This window comes from Phragmites australis, chromosome 15, assembly GCF_958298935.1.
Source record: "Phragmites australis chromosome 15, lpPhrAust1.1, whole genome shotgun sequence".
In the NCBI taxonomy this organism is placed as follows: Eukaryota; Viridiplantae; Streptophyta; class Magnoliopsida; order Poales; family Poaceae; genus Phragmites; species Phragmites australis.
In genome coordinates, this window is record NC_084935.1 from 59,402 (window position 1) to 80,660 (window position 21,259).

Below are 21,259 nucleotides of genomic sequence, written 5' to 3' on the forward strand. Positions count from 1 at the left end.
ACGAGAGCTGTCTATAGCAAGTACCGCACTGACAGAGCGCACCAGACAAAGAAATCCTATTTTTTCTCTTAAGTCACAGGCTGGCGATCACGAGCAGCTCGGCCGCGAGGGCTTCAATGCCCCGGTCTCTGGTCGGCCCCAAGGGTCCTCGGGTGGTCCTACCACTTAGGTATGGGTGGTCGAGATCACCCGACCCTAGGAGCCTCGTATGCCTCTGGGCACTCGGGCGCTCCGTTGAAAGAATCAAGTCCCCGGGCACCCGAGCTCGGAAGCACATCCCTCCTGGATCGATGAGCCGGAAGGCCGACAGCTGTCCGGTGAGTGGTTATATTCAGACAAGTCTGCTTTAAGTAAATTTATGTCCTCGAGTCACTCTCGGGGGCTCTCGCGGTTTAATCTGTTCGGCGAGGTGGTCTCCTCGCACGCAAAAACCCTGCCGCGTGTCTACTTTTTTCCCAGAACGACAGAGCGGTTTGCAGAAAAGAGTAGCGTGTTTGCGATAATGTCTGACCGAAGCCCTTCGTGGTGGTCGTGGTGTTCGGTCCGCTTTTAAGGACCCCGAGCACTACCGAGTCCTCGGGTGCCCTGGGTAATCCTATCGCTCGAGCTACTCGGGTAGTCCGGAGCTCAGGTCTCGGGGGCAGGCTGTCAGTGCTCGATCCGGCCCGTTTCAAGCCCGGGCACCACCGGACCGCGAGGACTCTTGGTCACATTCTCGCCCGCACACGTCTCCCTTCTACTAACTGAGTGGTCGCAAAGTGAAAAAGTGTTCATTAGGCACGGCGTGTTCCGAGCAGGATCGATCTATCTCCCGGGCAAGGGAGTCTGTGTCTTCGTTTCTTAACCTAGGCAGTGCGGACTCGCGAGAGCTTGAGGGCTGGCTGCGCCAACGTCAGCGATCGGAACAACTTCATTTCTCGGGGATGGGAAGGTCGGGAACGGCCCGACTGAGTACTCCCCGGGACTTCCAGGCAGAACACCAGAAGAAACATCAAACACACAGAGAAATTGGAGTTGCGAGCCCAAGGAAAAGCTGCCATTATATTCACAAGACATATACAAGGCATTTTCTAAGGGTTCACTCCTAATATTTACATCCATTGAGACGACAAAAGAAAGACAAAGGCTATAAAAGGTCTAATCGGCGGCGGAGGCGTCGGCTGAATCCTCTGAGTCGTCCCCAGGGGCTGGCGGTGGCGGCACCTCTCGCCTGAAGCCGGCCGCCACCACGGAGGCGGTACTTCGGACCGCTGCCCGGGCGGCCTCCTCCTCAGCCTCGACCACTCCCTCCCGCGCTGGCTCCAATGGGAAGTTCGGGTCCCTGCTTCGGTAGCAGACCAGGACGTGCTCGGCCACGGCACGTGCCAAGCCACGTCCCTCCCGGGCGGCAAGTTCCTGGACTGCCCAGGGCAGGGTCTCCAGGCGCTCGCAGACCTGCTGCAGCCCCAACACTTGTCGTGCGGGGCCGTCGCCCTTCTTGTCGTCGACAAGCCGTCCGAGACCACCCTTCTCCACGGCCCGTCGCATCCGCCGGAGTATGTCCTCCAGCATATGCTCAAGGTTGACCCGCGAGACAAAGGCGGTCTCGAGCTTCTCCTTGGCGGCCCGCAGCTGTGCCTCGAGTCCCTGGTCCCCGGCCGGACCGGAAGAACCGCCAGCTGCGGCGGGGGCGGCAGCCTGCTTCGCCTTGGCCACCATCTCGGACAAGGCGCGTTCACGGGCGGCCAGTTCCGCCTCGTGCCTCGCATTCTCCTCCGCCCTGGTAGCCGCGGCGGCCGCCGCGGCAGCGGCTTCGCCCTCTCGGCGACTCAATTCGCCTTCTTGGCGACTCAGCTCATTCTCCCGCCGGGCCAGCACATCCTCCTGCTGGGCCACCGAATCCTCCCGGGCACCGAGACTCGACGCCGAAAGCTCGTTGTCCACTTCCCGGATGGAGACGTCCTCCTCCCAGCGCTTGAATTCTTCTCTAATCTTCTGGAGATCGTCTTCCCAGCGCTGGAGGTCGGCGCGCGTCTTCTCGGCCGCGCCCTCCCGGCGGGCCAGCTCGGCTTGCCGCTCCTCCGCGGCCTGCTCCCAGGCTGCGACTGCCACCTCCCTCTCCTGCGCCTGCCCCATCCTGGCAAGGGCCTCGGCAGCTTGCTGCCTCGACACCTCAGCCAAGCGGGCGGCGTCTTCTCGTTCCCGCGCGGCCTTTGCCTGCGCGGTCGTCAGAGTTTCTCGTTCCCGCGCGGCTTCCGCGCGGATGTCTTCTAGGAGCTTCTGCTCCCGCGCGGCTGCCGCACGGGCCTCCTCCTGGGCGCCCGCCAGCTGCGCCTTCTCCAGTACCAGGCGGGCGCGCTCGGCCTCGAGCTCCCCCTCCTTGGCCTTCACCACTGTGCCCAGCCGCCCGACCGCTACTTGGACGCCTTCAATGGCGGCCAGGAAGGGATCGGCGGGCTGGCCGGGCACTGGTGGGGCCCAGGCTTCTCCGCGGGATGCCTCCAGGGGGGCCGAACTCTCCGCCGGGCCTTGCGCCGCCATCCACCCCGGGCTCTGCCTCCCCGGGGTAGTCTCCGCCGGAGCCAAGGTCTCGGACGGCGGCCGCATTCCCGCATCGGCCGCCCTGTCCGCCGGCCCCGGCAGAACATCCACCTCCACCATTATCAGCCCCGGGCTCTCCGCGCCCGGGGTAGGTTCCGCCGGCGCCCTTCTCTCGGCCGCCGCCTCCGCCTCTCTCCCATGGGCCGCCACGTCAATTGGCGCCTCCGCCGTTCCTATGCCGGCCTCCGTCGTCGCAGCGGGCGGGCTCGGCTCTGGCCCTGACGCCTGCTCTCTCTCCGTCACAGCAGCGTCTGCAGCCGGCCTACGGGAGACAAGTGAAAGTTGTCAAAACTCAGTTCGGGCCGGAAATGCCCATGGAAAAGCAAGAAAGAAGACTCACCGATACCGCCATTTGGCCGCTGGGAGCCTGATGTCCGGATCCGGCGCTGTCGGTCCGGACTCCTCCCGCCGCCTCTTCCGTTGGGGGCTCAGCTGAGCCGCTGCGCGGGGTACGGGCGCCGTCGTGCGGGCCTCGGGTGCCGCCGCACGGGTCTCGGTCTCCGCCGTGCGGGTCGCGGGCGCCGATGCAGGCCCCATCCGCACCAGGCGCGGCTCCAGCACCGGAAATGCCGCCGCTGCCGTCGGCGACGGCGGAGAGTCCGGCACTAGGATCAAGGACCGGGGACGCTTTCCCCGGTCTCCCGGCGCCAACTCCTCAACGACTTCAGTGGCGCCCTCCTCTCTGGCACGGCGGCTGCTGCTTGCGGCGGCCCCGTCGCCAGCCCGCGCCGAGCTGCCAGCGACCTCCTCGCCAAGTAGTTCCTCCAGCCCGGGGAGTTCGGAGGCCTCGGGACTCCGGCTTCGTGGCCGGTCCACGGGCCCCTAGGCATCGAACTCCGGCAGCCCCGCCATGATGGCCACCCGGTTGGGATTGGCGCAGAGCGCCATCTCCGGCCACGGGAGCTCCGCCCGGCTCATGTCCTCCGTCCCGGTGATCACTCGGGTCATCCCTCGCAGCTCCGCCTGCCCCAGATCCCAGCTCGCACCAATCTGGGTCCTGGTGATGTCCTCCGGCCCGGTGTAGAACCAGCTTGGTCGGGCCCGCTCTCGCAAGGGCGCCAACCGACGGCGCAGAAAATCCACGACCACCATGACTGAGGTCAGCCCGCCCTCGCGCAGTTCCAGGATGCGCTCCAGCACCGGCTTCAGTCTAGCATCTTCTGGTGGTGGCGCCTCCCACGTCGATCGCCGAGGCTCCGCCGCCTTCTCTGGTAATTCGAGGCGCTCGTGGGGGTTGATGTCGACGAAGAACCAGTCCCGTCGCCATTCCTCCCACTTGCTGCGCAGCACCTGGGGAATGTAGTGGTCCCCCAGGCCTTCCCGGAGCCGAAGGTTGCAGCACCCCGCGACGTCCGCTGTGGAGTGCCCCCTCTTCTTCCCCACCAGCCGAAGGACGAAGAAATGGCGAAGCAGCGTCGCCGACGGCATCACCCTCACGAACATTTCGCAGAGATGCGCGAAGACTGCCAACGCCACGACAGAATTGGGGCTTAGGTGCACCAGTTGAATACCGTACGTCTCCAGCACTTGCAGGAAGAAGGCGGAGAACGGCGGCACCAACCCCGCCGCCACGAAAAAAGTGAACAGGACGGTCCGCCCAGGGACGGTCGTTGCCGGCGTCAGAGTCGCCGGCCTCACCACCGCAGCTCCTTCCTGACCCTCCGGTACCAGCAGCTTCCTAATCTTATCCGCCGCCTCCTCGTTCCTCAGACGAGACTCCGGCAAGATGCTGTCCGAAGTCTTGTCCCGGCGTCCTCCTCCAACCCTCGTCATCTCGGCAAGATGGGGGATGTTTTTTGGTGGTGGAGAGAGAGAGAAGGGAGAATGCTCCGGTCGCCTGGGAGTTTCCTGAGGGCTTCGGAGCACAAAGAAGGCAGGAGCGCAAGTGCGAGAGAGCGTAAAAAAGGGGAACGGTCCGATCCATTCCCCCTTTTTATAGCTCAAAATTCAAAAACTGCCGCCCAAGACGGTTCGCTCGGCGAAGCGTCGCCTCGATCGACGCAACTGCCAGGCGAATCTCCCGCCGATCGCGCGATGTCAGCGGCTGCCAGGCGTATTTTCCTCGATCTGTGCGGCAACCGCGCGTGCCGCCCGTATGGTCATCATACCCTTCGGAAGTTGTGAGGACACGCGTCCACTCATTTTTTCCGCAAGGGCCATCTCTCAAGAACTTGCCACATGGCGTTCGCACCAGCCTCGGCCTCGGTCGCGACGAAGGGCCCATTCGTAGTCTCCATCCCGTCGGCTACCAACGGGCCCGGGGGCTACTGTCGGTGTATTCAGAACCAGGGGTCCCTAAGTCCCGAGACCCGGCCGGCCATCCGCCACATGTCACCACCCTGCAAGGTAGGAAGAAGCTAAGTCCCGGGAGAAGGTGTTCGGGGCCGCCGCCTCTGGTTCCCGAGCACCCTAGTTCCCCGATGATCCGCAGATGCTCGGGAGAGAGTGCTCGGGGCTGCACGTGGCAGCCCCCGAGGACTCGGTTCCCCGAAGGTCCCACCAAAGTGCTCGGGAGAGAGTGCTCGGGGCTGCACGTGGCAGCCCCCGAGGACTCGGTTCCCCGAAGGTCCCACCAAAGTGCTCGGGAGAGAGTGCTCGGGGCTGCACGTGGCAGCCCCCGAGGACTCGGTTCCCCGAAGGTCCCACCGAAGTGCTCGGGAGAGAGTGCTCGGGGCTGCACGTGGCAGCCCCCGAGGACTCGGTTCCCCGAAGGTCCCACTGAAGTGCTCGGGAGAGAGTGCTCGAGGCTGCACGTGGCGGCTCCCGAGGACTCGGTGCCCCGAAGGTTCGCGCAAGATCATTCGACGACCCGAAGGGTCCCGTCGTCAGGGTGTCATCCAGTCAAAGGCCCAATGCCGCATTTAATAGGCACGCGCGGCCTGACACCCTGACATCCTGACATTCTCAGCTGCCCACGCCCCAGTGTCAGACCCTGCCATGCACTGGCAGGGGGGGCGTGGGTACATTAAATGCACGGGTCCCGTCCCGTTTCATCCGGGTGCCTCGGGATAACGTTGCCAGGATCAAAGCGCTCCGTCGGCCACCCTGCCCTGTCAGAAGGACAAGACGGGGTGGGCGCACCGGACACCTCTGAGGCTGCCCGGTGGGCCCCTTTTATGGCGCCCAGAGGCTTCCGCAGCGGCTGGTGGTCGAATGCGCGCCGCATTTCTCCACCGCCCATGTCACTTCGCCAAGATGAAATGATTACGCCTTTCTCCGTGGCACCTTGGCATTCGCGTCCCCTCTTTCCCATTCAGGATATGTTGAGGTCGGCGCGCCTATAAAAGGAAAGGATGGAGAACACTAAAAGAAAAAGAACGACAGCCCCCGACCACGAGACGACCAAGAGACCAGACAACCAACAATCCCCGACGAACCGGACCAAAGATAGATCGATAGACACTCGAACCAGCTCAAGTTAAGCTAGAACATAAGAGCCTCAAGCTCTTTGTAAACAGTTCTCCCCTTAGAACCAGATACCTCCTTGAAGAATTCCCTTCAAGGATAAATATAGCGCTCATACAGGAGTAGGGTGTTACGCCTCCGTGCGGCCCGAACCTGTCTAAAACCCGGCGTACCCACTTTTTCTTGCATTAGGGTGATCGTCTCCCACCAGCCATCGCATTTATTTCCGTTCCCGCTTATTTCCCCAACAAGCTTTTCCAGGATCATCCCCCCGGCCGAATCTCTAAAAAGGGGTCTCTCGGGATCCCTGCGACAGGAGTTCGCTCTCCGACACGCTTGAAAGCTCGTACTACTCCGGACAATAGTAATTCTTGACAGAAAGAGGTAGCGGAGGTAGGTGCAGTGGCCCGGTGAGGTGACCATGGCACTGCTGGTAGTCACGACGGCGATTGCAGCACAACGAGGTGATCGGGAACAAGGGTTACTAGGAAGACACTGCATGAAAAGCTCAGGACACCGCGGGGGTTACGTCGATAGATGCTCAACATAAGTCATTGTGGAACAAACACTAGGAGGCGATGGAGAAAGAAGACTGCGGGGGAAGGAACGAAGAACGATGAGGGCACTACGGATTGAGAAAGGAGGCAATGTGACCCATCTAGCTAGGTGTAGGAGTAACAGTTGACACTTTGATGGAGTAGTCGTTTATTCTCCTTGCCATTTTTTTGGCAAATTTTTCTTCCTTTCAACTTTTGTTTTTCTTTTAATCTACATCTACACAGAAGGAAAAGGATGAGCTATCTTTTGAATCAAATCAAATAAAAGGTAGACACGGTATTTGGATAACCATACAAATAGCCTTGAAAATTTCTGAAACAACTTCTAACAAGAGAATATTACTTGGAAGATTCGTTTGGTTTTCCCTGGGCGGGTCTATAACTCCATATCCTTGACAAGAGAATGCCGTTGACTTGCTTCTTCGCATCAAATACGGAGACGACTCTAAATCCCAGTTGTAGAGAGAGGACAGATAAGAGGCTGATCGCCGGTGATGGAGATCCTGAGCCCGTCACCACCGCCCAGCCCCTGCCCCGCCGTGGATGATCAGCTCCGCCTCCGCCTCCGCTGCGGTGGCCGCCGGGAGCAGAACCTCGGCGAGGCGTGGGTCCACGTGGCCGTAGGGAGGTCGCCGGAGAAGACGCTTGGGCTGCTGCGGTGGGCTCTGCGCCGCTTGGGGTGCGGCCGCATCGCCCTCCTCCACGTCCACCAGCCGTCCCCGCTCATCCCAACCCTCTGTGAGTTCACCCTCTTTTGCTTTTCAAGAGTTCATTGCTCGTTCATTCATTTATTCACTGAACAATCAAATCGTGAAATCAAACCAAATGAATTGAAATCAGTAGGAAAAATTCCCGTGGCTCAAGCCACAGAGGAGCTGGTGCTCTCCCATCGCAAGTCCGAGAGGGAGGAGATGAACAAGATCCTCCTCGCTTACCTCGCCTTCTGCCACAGGGCCCAGGTCCAGGCCACACTTCTTGTCACGGAGAATGACCAAATCCACGATGGCATCCTCAAATTGGTCAACCATTACGGGATCACCAAGCTTGTTATGGGTTCCACACCCGACAGGTGTGACTCTGATCATCTGTACTAGCTAACATTATTTTCTACTATCTATCTGTGAACTGAATTCTGATGTGCCAAATGCATGCAGTTGCTTCAAGTTAAAAGCGAGCTATGGCAAAGAATCTTTAATGGCAAGGAATGCTCCTGCCTTTTGTGAAATTTGGTTCGTATGTAGAGGAAGGCACATCTGGACCAGAGAAGCGAGTGCAGCCACGGACAAGAACATCCCAGTTCACAACCATGATGATGTTATGACCACAGAAAGAATTAGGTTCAGCTCATATAGTAACAATGCAGAAGCCATACTTGATGAAGGATATAGTATGTGCGAGGCATTAACGACAGTCATTCTTAACCAAGGCATTGTTTCAGACTATGATCGACCTAATAATTATGAAGCTCTTGGGGCACATGACGCCAGCCATTTCTACAATATGAGCATATCAAATTGTCAAGATGCAGAATCTGCACTCAACTCAACCATCTGGTCAGATTCTTCTCTACGTATGGAAACGTTACAGTTATATTCTAAGGTGGTCCATCTGCTTCATTTATATATTCATTGGTCAAAATTTGTTGCTTGAGAGTGGTGCTATATATTGTGTGAAATTTAATATGGATGGTGTTTTGCAGGAAATATTGGACAGAAATCTCAAACAAGTCATGATGGAAGCTGAAGGGTCAAGGAAGGAAGCTTTTATTGAGCTGCTCAAGTGCAAAGAAACAATGTCAAAAGTGGCGAGTTCTTCTGCCAGAGTATGCGACATCTATTTCTCACCATTTAAGCTATCATATATTTGCTTTACTGACCTATTCCTGTAAATGTGCAACATGATCTGAAAACAAGGCGAAAACTAGGATCTTAGCATCCCATGTTGAATAATGTAAGGAGAACTATTGCATTTATTCATTTGCTTACCTATCTTCTGGTTCTTGAGCAGGCAAAAGCTTCTGAGTCTGCTGAAAGAAATGAAATAAAAAAGAGGGAGGAACTTGAAGTTTTATTGGTAGCCACAAGAAGGCATCATGAAGATCTTATAAAGAATAAGGAGAAAGCTGTAGCAGGGCTGGACTCTTCTATTAGAAGATTAGCCATCCTAGATGCCCATGCTAAAAGGATAAACCTTCGGATGGATGAGTTTGCAGCAGAGCTCGAAGTGATCCAATCTTCCATAGAAACTATCAGGCGGAAAAAACTCAAAATACAAAAGCGAGAAGATAGACATATGGACCAGGTTGAAGGGTGCACGTGCATCCATGCTACATTGCCAAATTGCATGTCAATTGTTCTTGGCGATGATTTGTACAGCTTCAGAGAATTTACATTGTTAGATATGCAATCTGCAACATGTAAATTCTCAGAGAGCTTCAAGATACGGTCACAAGGTCATGGGTGTGTTTACAAAGGAGAGATTATGAGCAGAACTGTGATGATTCATAAGCTGCACTCACATAGCATTGAGAGCGTGAGGCAGTTCCAGCAAGAGGTATTCCATTTACCCTGCTTCTCACACCTTTTGCATTTGATACATTTATTGATTAGTCAATATGGTGCAGTGCATGATCACATGGTACTCTGTGGCGTGTGACACATTATCGAAGGATGCGCTGTTCTCTAGATTTGTTGAGATTGTTTTTTTTTTGTGTCATGTGTGTCATCAATAACAAACCAAGATCGGTGTCAGCAACTATAGAATTATCTCTCTGTAGTTTGTACTACTATAAATCACGAGGTACTGTGTGGGCACTAAGCAATAGGCTATCTTGGTCTACTGTGCTTGCAAGTTTTCTTGTTAGCGTATGCTTGTTAATCACATATCTTATGTCTGATGGAAACACAGATATATTTAGTAGTTGCTATTGAATTTAAGGGTTTAGTTACGTGTCCACCTAGGAGCATATCCTCATTTAGCTGAAGAATTTGTTCCCTTTTTCTAACAGGTGTATATCCTTAGCAAGGTGAGGCACCCTCATCTAGTGACACTGGTTGGGGCATGCCCAGAAGCGTTGTGTCTCGTCTATGAATATCTGCCGAATGGGAGCCTTCATGACCACCTCTTCAGCAAATGCAGTAACCATCGGTTGCCATGGAAAATCCGTGCACGTACTATTGCTGAGATCTCGAGTGCACTACTGTTCTTTCATTCCTGTAAACCTCAGATGATCATCCATGGTGACTTGAAGCTTGAGAACATCCTTCTAGATACCGACTTCCACTGCAAGATAGCTGATTTCTGTTTTTCTCGGCTATTCACGGATGGCATGAAGGATTATCCATCATTTTTGGGGGGGTCTGAACTGAAAGGGTCATTTGCCTATGCAGACCCAGAGTACCAGAGAAGCAAAGTGTTGACACCGAAGACTGATATATACTACTTTGGTATTGTGATACTCCAGCTACTAACCGGGAAACAGGAGCCTGTAGGGCTTGCTGCTGAAGTAAGGCGTGCAATGTCTTGTGGCAAGCTATCATCAATTTTAGATCCAACAGCTGGAGAGTGGCCTATGGAGGTGGCTAGAAGGTTAGCAGAGTTTGGGCTGAGGTGTAGTGAAGCCAGCAGCCGAGATCGCCCGGAGCTGACTCCAGGGACTGTACAAGACTTGGAACAGCTGCATTTGATGAGGGAGAGAGAAGTACCCTCCTCCTTCCTGTGCCCGATTTTGCAGGCAAGCACAATTAATCTGTGAATGAGACATTTGAATCTTTACCACCTTCGTTTTTCGTTGTACTGTAGAGTGTAGGACAAGATTTAGCATGGGGTTCGACGTGATGAATGATGAGAAACTCAATACCTACTTGGTATTTTTGTTGTTGCAGGAAATAATGCATGATCCTCAGGTGTGCGCCGATGGGTTGACGTACGAAGGGCGGGCGATTCGTGTGTGGATGGAGAATGGGCGGGAGACATCGCCGGTGACCAACCTGAAACTAGAGCATCGCAATCTCACACCCAACCACGCCCTTCGCTTTGCTATCCAGGATTGGCTTTGTCACTCTCACTCATTGTTGAAGCTTTAGCTAGTTCGTTCTTTCTTTCGTGCTTTCCTAATTAACAGATCGATCTGTGCAGATCCATGTGTAAAAAAGAAAGGTTCTGGTGGTATGTATAGATTCTAGTAACACGTAGTATATATCATGTGACTAGCTAGTTTATGTTTTTTTTTTTTTTGGCGGAAAGCTAGTTTATGGTTTTTTTTTTTGGCGGAAAACTACTTTTTGGTTCTCTGTACCAAGTGACCAAGTGCTTACTGCTCCGCTCAGTACTGAATAAATTGTATCATTATGTATGTATGCAGGTGCAGAATCACACTGGCTGTACTATTGTGGCCACATGTACTCTATACTAGCATGTCATCATAATCAGCTACGTGCTAATCTCTGGATTATTGGTGACACTTTACTTGGTCACCGATGCAAAGAAATGCTTCTTCGATGCTAGCTTTTCACCACCATTGGCGGGCCAGCATTTTTAACTTGGGTACCTGTTGTGCTCGTCGGCACGTGCGTCTTGCTTATGCCCACGTCACCGCTGCACTCCGTCTAGATTGAGCCCGCGTTGCCGCCGCTGTTGCCCTCCAGGCTTGAGCTCGTGTCCATGTTATGTCCGGACCCCATCTCGCTCGCTCACACGTCGTTGTCACCTTCTATTTCAGGAACATGGTTGTTACGTAGTCACATACATGATCTTTGTCTCTCAGGAATCAACGTACTCACGCACGCGGTTGTCACTCATACCTCAAGTGCGCCTAGGCCGCTATACGTGGTCGCGTGGGGCAGTGGGTCATGAGCTGTGATCGCATCAACGCCGATCAGGTCATGGTGATATGGGCTTGAGCCGTTGTGAACTGCGATCACCAAGCACACCTACAGAACATGATACTAGTTAAGTGTCCGTATGTTGCAAGGAAAATATGAACATTGAATACAGTAATATCAAGCATAAACTAAGGTATGGAGATGTAAATGCATTATGAGAGCGTCGCCGAATGAATACGTCAGGAATGATACTGTAGTTTAATTTCAAATAGGATCTGAAAAAAGAGTAAGAGATTATTCGTTAATTTCTCTCATAATTTCTTAAGTTATTTTCATTAGTAAAACATACCCCATATCCGTACTCAGTAACGAAACAAGAAGGTTATAAGATAAGAATGGATAACAAAAGTGAGTAAGTTATTTAAATTTTAGTGATTTTTACTAGATAAAAGGATAATAGAGGGAAGAAGTGACGTGAGAACCAACTTATATTTTATATTCTAAACATATAGAAAAAAATTACACAAAATTTATATGTACATATATATGTACACCCTTATCACTATAGTAGGCCCGCCAATGCTTCACACACGTAAGAGTTATTACTCTCCTCTCCAGTAATTACTACTCCATCTAATCCTAAATATAAATCTATTAGAATATCCATATGGTCTCTACTATACCATTTTGATTAATAATATCTATAAAAATAAATTATTTTAAATAAAAATAATTATATATTATAATAATATTTTTTATAATAAATCTAGTACCATCAACCTATTTTCGATCTTTATAATTTATTTGTTATTAATGGTTAGAGCTAAAAATGTTTGATTTAAATGAGCTTATATTTGGAATCGGACGGAGGAGTCCAGTGGCCACTGCAGTGCTGGTGGACATCTGCATATAGAAAACTGAAACCCCCCTCCGGCTCCAAGATTTGATAGCGATGACGATGGCTCACGGCCTCCTCCTCCTCCTGCTCCTCGTCGCCGCTTCCCCGGCGGTGGCTACGGCCGGTCGCGGTCGTGCAGGTTACCCGATTGGCTTCGCGGAGCGGCTCATCCGCGACCTCAACCTCGTGCCGGGGATCGGGCAGCAGCCCGATGATCTCGAGGAGGAGGAACCCGCGGCTCCGGGCGAGCTGGTGGAGAGGAGGGTGCAGCTCCCCGTGGCCATGGGTCGCTCAGAGGCAGAGGTGCCCCTGGAGGAGCTCGGCCACCACGCCGGGTACTACCGCCTCCCCCACACGCACGCCGCAAGGTACGCTCAGCGATGATAATTCACATCGATTGATTCTTGGTTCGATTCATCGACTGTACCCCTTAGACTGAACTGGACTGTGCTGGACAGGATGTTCTACTTCTTGTTCGAATCCAGAGGCAGAGACAGAGGGCAGCCGGTTGTTCTTTGGCTCACCGGAGGTCCTGGATGCAGCAGTGAGCTCGCCCTCTTCTACGAAAATGGCCCTTTCAAAATTGCAAATAACCTATCGCTCATTTGGAATGATTATGGATGGGACAAGGTAAAGCATCATCCGTATCTATATGTACCTACCTGAAATTCTTGATTAATTTTCTCTGAGGTCAGTTGACTTCATCTAGCTAACATCTAGTATCATGCACTTCTTTGTACTGCAATGTGCTTCCAGTCTTCTTTTTTTTTTAGTAGCATGTGCATCCAGTCTGTGTAGCCCAGTACTTCTATTACCTGCCGTTATGCTCATGTGCTGGCACTTTGCATCGTGTACCAGAATCAATTGCGGTTTACCTCGCCTGTTTCAGTGTTCATAATTTCGTCAGGTTTTGCTCTATTTGACTGCGGTACCTGCTGGGCTGGCAGGTGTCCAATCTAATTTACGTTGACCAACCAACTGGAACTGGCTTTAGCTACAGCACGGACTTGAGGGATCTTCGCTTTGGAGAGAAGGGAGTAGCTGATGATCTCTATGACTTTTTACAGGTGCACTAAATAAATCACAAATTGCTGCTATGTCACACAAGCGGATCCTCTCAGATTTACATAGAAATAAAATGTGATTTCTTTCTTCATTCTGCAGGCTTTCTTTAGAGAACATCCCGATCTTTTGGAGAACGACTTTTACATTACTGGAGAGTCTTATGCAGGACACTACATTCCAGCAGCTGCCGAAAGGGTCCATAGAGGGAACAAGGAGGCCAGTGGGCTTCACATAAACTTGAAGGCGAGTTATTTGTCTTCATACTTTCTAAGTATTTGAAGCAATGATGTTTCAGTTGAGCTTTCAAAATTTTTATGTAGCTTGATCTCTTGTGCTCCACAGGGCTTTGCTATTGGTAATGGACTCACTGATCCTGCAATTCAGTATGGCGCATATGCTGATTATGCACTACAAATGGGCATCATAGGAGAGCGTGCACATAACACCATCAATAAATTAGTTCCTGCTTGTAACCTTGGCATCAAACTTTGCGGTGATAGTACTATCTTCTAAAATAATTATGCCAAAGTAGCAAGATATACAACATGTTATGTCTCTGGACTAATAATTAAGCAATGCTGTGCAGGTTATGCTGGAGCAATACCATGCATTGCTTCATATGCTGTCTGCAATTCCATTTTCACATCCATTCTACTTCTTGCTGGAAATGTGAACGTACGCATTCTTTCTCTGAACTCCCCATATGGTCTTCTGGTTTTAACTTACCATCACCTTTTACATGTTTCAGTATTATGATATAAGGAAACAATGTGAGGGAAGCTTGTGCTATGATTTCTCCAACATGGACAAATTCCTGAATGAGAAATCCGTGAGGGATGCTATTGGTGTGGGAAATAAAAAATTCATATCTTGTAGTCCGCTCGTTTACGAGGCAATGATTGCAGACTGGATGAAAAATTTGGAAGTAGGGATTCCTGCTCTTGTTGAGGATGGTATAAGGGTGCTAATATATGCGGGTGAATATGATCTCATATGCAACTGGTTGGGTGAGTAATTGACTTTTCACTGAATTATGGTATCCAGCTGCTAATACAATATGATATATATATGTACAACACCATTTCCTCACATGATCAGTTTCACCTAGTATATTTTAAGTTGCATCAAGCTTCTCCCAGCAAAAAATCAGACGATAGGAGGCTCCTCACTTTTATTGAAATCAATTAGAAGTCTTAAAAGGAAAACAGTAAACGGCACGCACGCCTGTGTATGTGGTAGGGGGGTGGAGGGGGGAGGGGCAGAAGTCCCATCAAGCTCCAGGAAAAAGAACACTTAAAACAAAACAGATCTGTGTGCCAGCTTCTATACTTTGTTAACTAACATAATAATTTTATAGCATAGCAAGACCATCTTCTGACCAATCCATTGTTATTCAGGTAACTTCAGGTGGGTTAACTCAATGGTTTGGTCAGGTCAGCACAACTTTTCTGAAGCACCAATGCTGCCATTCAAAATAAATGGCAAGGAGGCAGGGCTACTAAAATCGTATGGTCCTCTTAGTTTTCTCAAAGTGAGTAATAGTTTCTGTATTTCCTTGGTTGCCTCCTTCTAACTTGGAACAATCATCTCTTTACTTTGATCTGCTTAGGTCGTCAGTCTTGTTTGATTGTATATCCTGTGAACAGCTCTGGTATAATACTGTTGTTTCAGTATTTTTTGGCATACCATATTTCCAAACGAAAAAAGAAGAATATGCGGGACACTGCAGAATGATCTAGAGTTTTTTGAGATACATTTGGTTTAATTTGAAATTGTGTTGCAGATTGTGTTTTTTTATTTTGGCGTTTATTCTCCCATACAAACTAAGATTTTATTTATTCTTGAGGTGCGCGATGCGGGTCACATGGTGCCAATGGATGAGCCGGAGGCAGCCTTGGAGATGCTCAAAGAATGGATGGGAGGAGCTCTGACTCGAGGAACTGCCGTTGATAAGATGCTTGCTGACATGTAGCATTGCATGCCCAGACCAAGCAACGTACTATATATGAGGGAGGATGTATATTTCCTTTGTTGATAGATGCTGCAACTATCAAGCGCTGAGTATATGGGAAGCACCTCTTGTTAGGGTGGAAACGTGAGGGTCTCAAATCAAACCTTGGTGCCCACTTTTAACATGCACCTGAGTTTGCGGATGTGTGAGTGTGGTGCCGTGCTTGGTGGGGTGTTGTAATCGAAAGGAAATGTTGTAAGTATATATTCGCATAAAAGAGCTCCTCTACCGATGTTTTCCTAGTAGAGTGGTGATTCCTTGTTACTAGCAAGGAATTATGGCTTCTCATTGCGTTCCCTTATCGAGGACCATTCTTTTTTCTTTTTTTTTTCCTTTTGAGAGAGGAGAGATGATGATGTATGGATGGACGGGCGATTCATGATGGGTATGGATGGACGACTGAGATCGAGCTTAAGATAACAGGGCCCACCGCTGGCGAGGAGAGTGAGTCAGTCAGAGGCCGCGTGGCTCCTCTCCTCGCTTTTGCGCTTCCACGTTCATTTTGATTTGAAAACCCTTCCCCTCTTTCCCTTTCCCTTCCCCAAGAAAAAGAAGAAGCGCAAAAAAAAAAAAAAAAGAGAAGAAGGAGGCGGCCGCCGACTCTTCCACATTGAAGAAAGAGTTGGATTCCATTCCATATTTCCATTCTTCTCTTGTCCCCTCCCCTCCCCTCCCCTTTTTGTTAGGGTTTCGCACCGCTGCTTCGATTCGCCGGAGCCACAGCCAGGTAATTAAGTTCATCTTCTTCTTCGATCCATGATTTGATTTCCCATTCCTTCCATTGGGGATTTGTTGATACGAGATCTCTCCCTTTCTCTCTCTCTCGCAGTTGTTGATTGAGGTAGGCAGGTGATGACGTGGTTCCGCGCCGCCTCGGGCGTCGCCCGCCTCGCCCTGCGCCGCACCCTCGCCACCCGTGCGCCGCCCGCCGCCACCCGATGCGGCCGCGGCTTCCACTCCACGGCGCTTCGGCCCCGCTCCTCCGCCCCCGCTCCCCGCGCCGTCCCGCTCTCCCGCCTCTCCGACAGCTTCCTCGACGGCACCAGCAGCGTCTACCTCGAGGAACTCCAGCGCGCCTGGGAGGCCGACCCCTCCTCCGTCGACGAGTCATGGGACAACTTCTTCCGCAACTTCGTAGCCCAGGCCTCGCCTTCCGCCGGTGTCTCCGGTCAGACCATCCAGGAGAGCATGCAGCTCCTCCTCCTCGTCAGGGCCTACCAGGTCAACGGACACATGATGGCCAAGCTCGACCCTCTTGGCCTCGACGACCGCGCCGTCCCCGAGGACCTCGATCTCAGCCTCTACGGCTTCACCGACGCCGACCTGGACAGGGAGTTCTTCCTCGGCGTCTGGAGGATGTCTGGCTTCCTTTCCGACAACCGCCCAGTCCTCACCCTCCGCGAGATCCTCAGCAAGCTCCAGCAGGCCTACTGTGGCCCCATAGGCTACGAGTACATGCACATCCCCGACAGGGACAAGTGCAATTGGCTCAGGGAAAAGATTGAGACTGCCAAGCCAAAAGACTACGACAAGGACCGCCGCCTTGTCATGCTTGACAGGCTCATCTGGAGCACGCAGTTCGAGAACTTCCTTGCCACCAAGTGGGCCACCGCCAAGAGGTTTGGCCTGGAGGGTGGGGAGACACTCATCCCCGGTATGAAGGAGATGTTCGACAGGGCAGCTGACCTCGGTGTTGAGAACATTGTCATTGGGATGCCGCACAGGGGAAGGCTCAATGTCCTGGGTAATGTCGTCCGCAAACCATTGTCTCAGATTTTCAGCGAGTTCACTGGCGGGACAAGGCCTGTCGAAGGTGAGGATGGGCTCTACACTGGAACCGGTGATGTCAAGTACCACCTAGGTACATCCTATGACCGGCCCACTCGAGGTGGCAAGAGGATTCACTTGTCCTTGGTCGCCAATCCCAGCCATCTGGAAGCTGTTGATCCTGTCGTCATAGGAAAGACACGAGCAAAGCAGTTCTACTCCAGTGATGTTGACAGGACAAAGAACTTGGGAATTCTGATCCACGGAGATGGTAGCTTTGCTGGTCAGGGTGTGGTCTACGAGACACTGCATCTAAGTGCCCTCCCAAACTACACAACAGGTGGAACTATACATATTGTTGTTAACAACCAAGTTGCTTTCACAACCGATCCAAGAGCTGGCAGGTCTTCCCAGTACTGTACCGATGTTGCTAAAGCCCTGAATGCTCCTATATTCCATGTTAATGGTGATGACCTGGAGGCAGTTGTCCGTGTCTGTGAGCTTGCAGCTGAGTGGCGCCAAACGTTCCATTCTGATGTGGTGGTCGATCTGATTTGCTACCGCCGTTTTGGGCACAACGAAATCGATGAGCCCTCCTTCACACAGCCAAAGATGTATCAGGTGACCCTACTACTGATTCCCGTTGTTTCTGCTACTCCATTGATCGTTTCCATAAGTTGCGACTTGATATATTTTGCAGCTCTTAGTTCATGTTTTATTAGCTGGTCACACATAATTACCTTGATTCTCGTGCAATATTTTTCTGTTAAATCGATGTGGTTCACATCCTTATGATGCTTCTTAGAGAAAAAGAAATGGTAGATAGTCATCCAACTGGTTGTAATAGGAAGTTACATTTAACAAAAGCCACTCCTGTTCTTTTTTACTCAGTGCCATATATGCTTTGTTTCTTAGCACTTGATGAGCATCCATGTATGGCAGGTCATTAAGAACCATCCTAGTTCGTTGAAGCTCTATGAGCAGAAACTGCTAGGAACCAGGGAAGTCTCAAAAGAAGATGTCCAGAGGATCCACGACAAAGTGAACAGAATCTTGAATGAAGAGTTTGCAAAGAGCAAAGATTATGTTCCCAACAAGAGGGATTGGCTCTCAGCTTACTGGACTGGCTTTAAGTCACCCGAGCAAATATCACGTGTCCGCAACACCGGGTAACATCATTCTTTAAGTTCATCGCCCGTTATAGTCTTTCTATTCATCAAACAATATCCAACATTGTTGATATTGTAGGGTCAAGCCGGAGGTACTGAAACGTGTAGGACAATCAATTACGGCACTACCTGAAAACTTCAAGCCCCACAGAGCAGTGAAGAAGATTTTTGAGCAGCGTGCAGCAATGATTGAGACTGGTGAAGGAATTGATTGGGCTGTTGCAGAAGCTCTAGCCTTTGCAACACTCATAGTGGAAGGCAATCATGTTAGGCTAAGTGGACAGGATGTGGAAAGAGGAACTTTTAGCCACCGGCATGCAGTTTTGCATGACCAGGAAACTGGAGGAATGTACTGCCCGCTTGATAATGTTGTGATGAATCAGAATGAGGAGCTGTTTACTGTTAGCAACAGGTAAGTTTGTCATATGTGTTATGCTAATGTGCGTGCTAGTTCCATCTTGTGTCATATTTCAATGAGAAGGTGGTGGTTTTTTTTATATTATGCATCATTCTGCTTGCAGTTCACTTTCAGAATTTGCTGTTTTTGGGTTTGAAATGGGTTATTCCATGGAGAACCCTAATTCACTAGTTCTTTGGGAAGCACAATTCGGTGACTTTGCCAATGGTGCACAAGTGATGTTCGACCAGTTTCTGAGCAGTGGTGAGGCAAAATGGTTGCGGCAAACTGGCCTTGTTGTTCTACTGCCTCATGGTTATGATGGGCAAGGTCCCGAGCATTCCAGTGCCCGTTTGGAGCGCTTCCTTCAGGTAATTCGCAGAAGCAATGCTTTTACTAGTTTTTAATGTCTTGCAGCAAACTAATCACATCTGTTGCAGGGAGGATTTTGTTTCACATCTTTGTTCTACAAATTATCTAACGTGAGATTGATGCTTTTTTTTCTCTAACTGTTTGAAAAGAAATGCTGCATTTTAGTATGCATCCAAGTAATTCATTTTAGTTTGGTAACCATTAATGATCATTTCACTGTGAGTATACTGTGTATTTGATAAATTTTCATTGTAGTAATGATTCAGACCTTATACATTTTCATGACTTCTGCTTGGATGGCATGTATGAATTTTGAATATCTATTACTTACATGAGGCTGCCAACTAATGTGCCAGATGAGTGATGATAATCCTTTTATCATACCTGAGATGGAACCAACACTTCGCAAGCAGATCCAGGAGTGTAATTGGCAAGTTGTGAATGTGACAACTCCTGCAAATTATTTCCATGTGTTACGTCGTCAGGTCAGTTTATCTTAGCGTGTTGATTCTTTTTTCCTGATCCTAGCATGTGGTCCGCCTACATGTATTATTCTTTCTATTCTCACCTACTGCTGTGGGGAATTCAGATACATAGGGAGTTCCGGAAGCCACTGATTGTAATGGCTCCTAAAAACCTGCTTCGGCACAAGGATTGCAAGTCCAATCTTTCTGAGTTTGATGACGTCGAAGGCCATCCGGGATTTGACAAGCAAGGAACGCGTTTCAAGCGTCTGATAAAGGACCGTAACGATCACAAGCAAGTAGAGGAGGGTATCAACCGTCTTGTATTATGTTCTGGGAAAGTAAGTAGGCCTGTTAGCAAAACAAATCAAGCAAATTACCGGTTTGAAACAATATGAGCCAATTGCTCCATTGCAGATTTACTATGAACTTGATGAAGAGCGGAGGAAGTCAGAGCGCAGTGATGTTGCAATTTGCAGAGTTGAGCAACTTTGCCCATTCCCGTACGACCTTATCCAAAGAGAGCTAAAAAGATATCCGAGTATGGTCTTCTCTTCAAGTCTTGAATTCATCAATTCAATATTGTTGTGAACTCATACTTCATGAGTTGCCCATTCTGCCAGTAGCCCTACTGGTGGTCATAGGAGTGGATGTGGGTAACTAGCACTTGCCACATCCTTTGTCATGTGGTGACCTTGCTTATTCTGCTGTTTGCTTTGGTCTTTCCGCACGTGTTATGTTGTTTGAACTTCCAGTTCATTTACTGTACGTGCCTGAGGGGTACAGTTGTAGATCTTGATAAGAAAAGTTCCACTACTAATACCACTGGGTGGTCTAGACCAGATAGGTGGACACTAATGCCACTGGTTGGTAAATTTCTGGAAGTAGCTGGTTTCCACCAACTTGTTAACCAACTACCACTCTCCTTTTTCAATCCTATTATTATGCATTATTCTGAGTACTTGCGAAAGTGTTCTGACTGTAATGTTTGCACGATGCAGATGCGGAGATTGTGTGGTGTCAAGAGGAGCCGATGAATATGGGTGCATTCAGCTACATCTCACCTCGGCTGTTTACAGCTATGAAGGTTCTTGGACGGGGTTCATTTGAAGACATCAAGTATGTGGGCAGAGCACCTTCAGCTGCCACCGCCACAGGCTTCTCGTCGGTTCATGTGCAGGAGCAGTCAGAGCTAGTAAAGAAGGCACTGCAGCCGGAGCTGATCAAGTTCCCCTGACGGTGTCTTTATGGTGCTTAACGCAACTGTCGCGAAATAACAGGACCGTAACTTGCTTGTTTGCAGGCCCAGCCTGTACACAAGCAAGCACACATCTTAAAAAGTTTTGCCCTGTACGAGCTGTTTTTTTTTTGGTTCCAGTTTTGAGGCATTTTTGCCTTGGTGGTCGTGAATAAGGCACTACGAAAAACCTTCCTCCTGTTGAAGAGGGGTGAGAAGCCTGTAATTCAACATGACATGAGCTACATTACCTTTACAAATTTGCGCTTTTAGTGTTTGTTTGTACTGGTGTTTCCTGTGTTGGGCCATGGCATTTCCCTTGCTGCATTGGTCATCCCATCCTGGCGGCATTGCACTGCATTTGCAACCATGGCCATGCTATTCTCCTGCCTGGTATTGTTTTGTACGACTCATTTCACCCGTTACAACAATAGCAGCTATACAAGCTGGCACGTATATTGTAACGGGAGATTGGCATGAGAGCAAGACCTCAACCTGGCTAGTTTAAGTGCAG

General features: G+C 50.5%; 3 protein-coding genes across 4 annotated transcripts; all 3 read left to right on the plus strand.

The window, feature by feature from the left end:
• The first annotated feature begins 6,936 nt into the window (after nucleotides 1-6,936).
• On the plus strand, nucleotides 6,937-10,916 carry LOC133892709 (U-box domain-containing protein 33-like). Of its 2 annotated transcripts, none has more exons than XM_062333628.1 (7): nucleotides 6,937-7,280; nucleotides 7,383-7,611; nucleotides 7,697-8,141; nucleotides 8,242-8,364; nucleotides 8,550-9,095; nucleotides 9,550-10,275; nucleotides 10,427-10,916. In XM_062333628.1, the coding sequence occupies exons 1-7, from the start codon at nucleotides 7,037-7,039 to the stop codon at nucleotides 10,625-10,627; spliced, it is 2,514 nt and encodes an 837-aa protein (XP_062189612.1). In that variant the 5' UTR covers nucleotides 6,937-7,036; the 3' UTR covers nucleotides 10,628-10,916. The 2 variants fall into 2 exon arrangements, with proteins under 2 accessions (XP_062189612.1, XP_062189613.1); XM_062333629.1 differs by having other exon boundaries at nucleotides 7,146-7,280; nucleotides 7,386-7,611.
• A 1,334-nt stretch (nucleotides 10,917-12,250) lies between these two features.
• On the plus strand, nucleotides 12,251-15,584 carry LOC133893467 (serine carboxypeptidase-like). The gene is made up of 9 exons (XM_062334494.1): nucleotides 12,251-12,631; nucleotides 12,722-12,893; nucleotides 13,211-13,330; nucleotides 13,428-13,571; nucleotides 13,671-13,821; nucleotides 13,915-14,003; nucleotides 14,077-14,335; nucleotides 14,726-14,859; nucleotides 15,175-15,584. The coding sequence occupies exons 1-9, from the start codon at nucleotides 12,318-12,320 to the stop codon at nucleotides 15,298-15,300; spliced, it is 1,509 nt and encodes a 502-aa protein (XP_062190478.1). The 5' UTR covers nucleotides 12,251-12,317; the 3' UTR covers nucleotides 15,301-15,584.
• Nucleotides 15,585-15,887: 303 nt separating this feature from the next.
• Nucleotides 15,888-21,022, plus strand: LOC133893466 (uncharacterized). Its single transcript, XM_062334493.1, has 9 exons — nucleotides 15,888-16,066; nucleotides 16,169-17,727; nucleotides 18,049-18,275; nucleotides 18,355-18,687; nucleotides 18,797-19,043; nucleotides 19,401-19,529; nucleotides 19,634-19,849; nucleotides 19,926-20,049; nucleotides 20,510-21,022. Exons 2-9 carry the CDS (start codon nucleotides 16,192-16,194, stop codon nucleotides 20,743-20,745), a joined length of 3,048 nt encoding a protein of 1,015 aa, XP_062190477.1. The 5' UTR covers nucleotides 15,888-16,066; nucleotides 16,169-16,191; the 3' UTR covers nucleotides 20,746-21,022.
• The last annotated feature ends 237 nt before the right edge of the window (nucleotides 21,023-21,259 follow it).

Excerpts from the sequence above, each read along its gene's own strand:
- LOC133892709 (XM_062333628.1), top strand. The coding sequence starts at position 7,037 with ATGGAGATCCTGAGCCCGTCACCACCGCCCAGCCCCTGCCCCGCCGTG. Across the intron at positions 8,142-8,241 it reads CGTTACAGTTATATTCTAAG|GAAATATTGGACAGAAATCT; the intron begins GTGGTCCATCTG and ends GGTGTTTTGCAG. Across the intron at positions 8,365-8,549 it reads TGGCGAGTTCTTCTGCCAGA|GCAAAAGCTTCTGAGTCTGC; the intron begins GTATGCGACATC and ends GTTCTTGAGCAG.
- LOC133893467 (XM_062334494.1), top strand. The coding sequence starts at position 12,318 with ATGACGATGGCTCACGGCCTCCTCCTCCTCCTGCTCCTCGTCGCCGCT. Across the intron at positions 13,331-13,427 it reads ATCTCTATGACTTTTTACAG|GCTTTCTTTAGAGAACATCC; the intron begins GTGCACTAAATA and ends TTCATTCTGCAG. Across the intron at positions 14,336-14,725 it reads TCTCATATGCAACTGGTTGG|GTAACTTCAGGTGGGTTAAC; the intron begins GTGAGTAATTGA and ends ATTGTTATTCAG.
- LOC133893466 (XM_062334493.1), top strand. The coding sequence starts at position 16,192 with ATGACGTGGTTCCGCGCCGCCTCGGGCGTCGCCCGCCTCGCCCTGCGC. Across the intron at positions 17,728-18,048 it reads CACAGCCAAAGATGTATCAG|GTCATTAAGAACCATCCTAG; the intron begins GTGACCCTACTA and ends CATGTATGGCAG. Across the intron at positions 18,276-18,354 it reads TCACGTGTCCGCAACACCGG|GGTCAAGCCGGAGGTACTGA; the intron begins GTAACATCATTC and ends TTGATATTGTAG.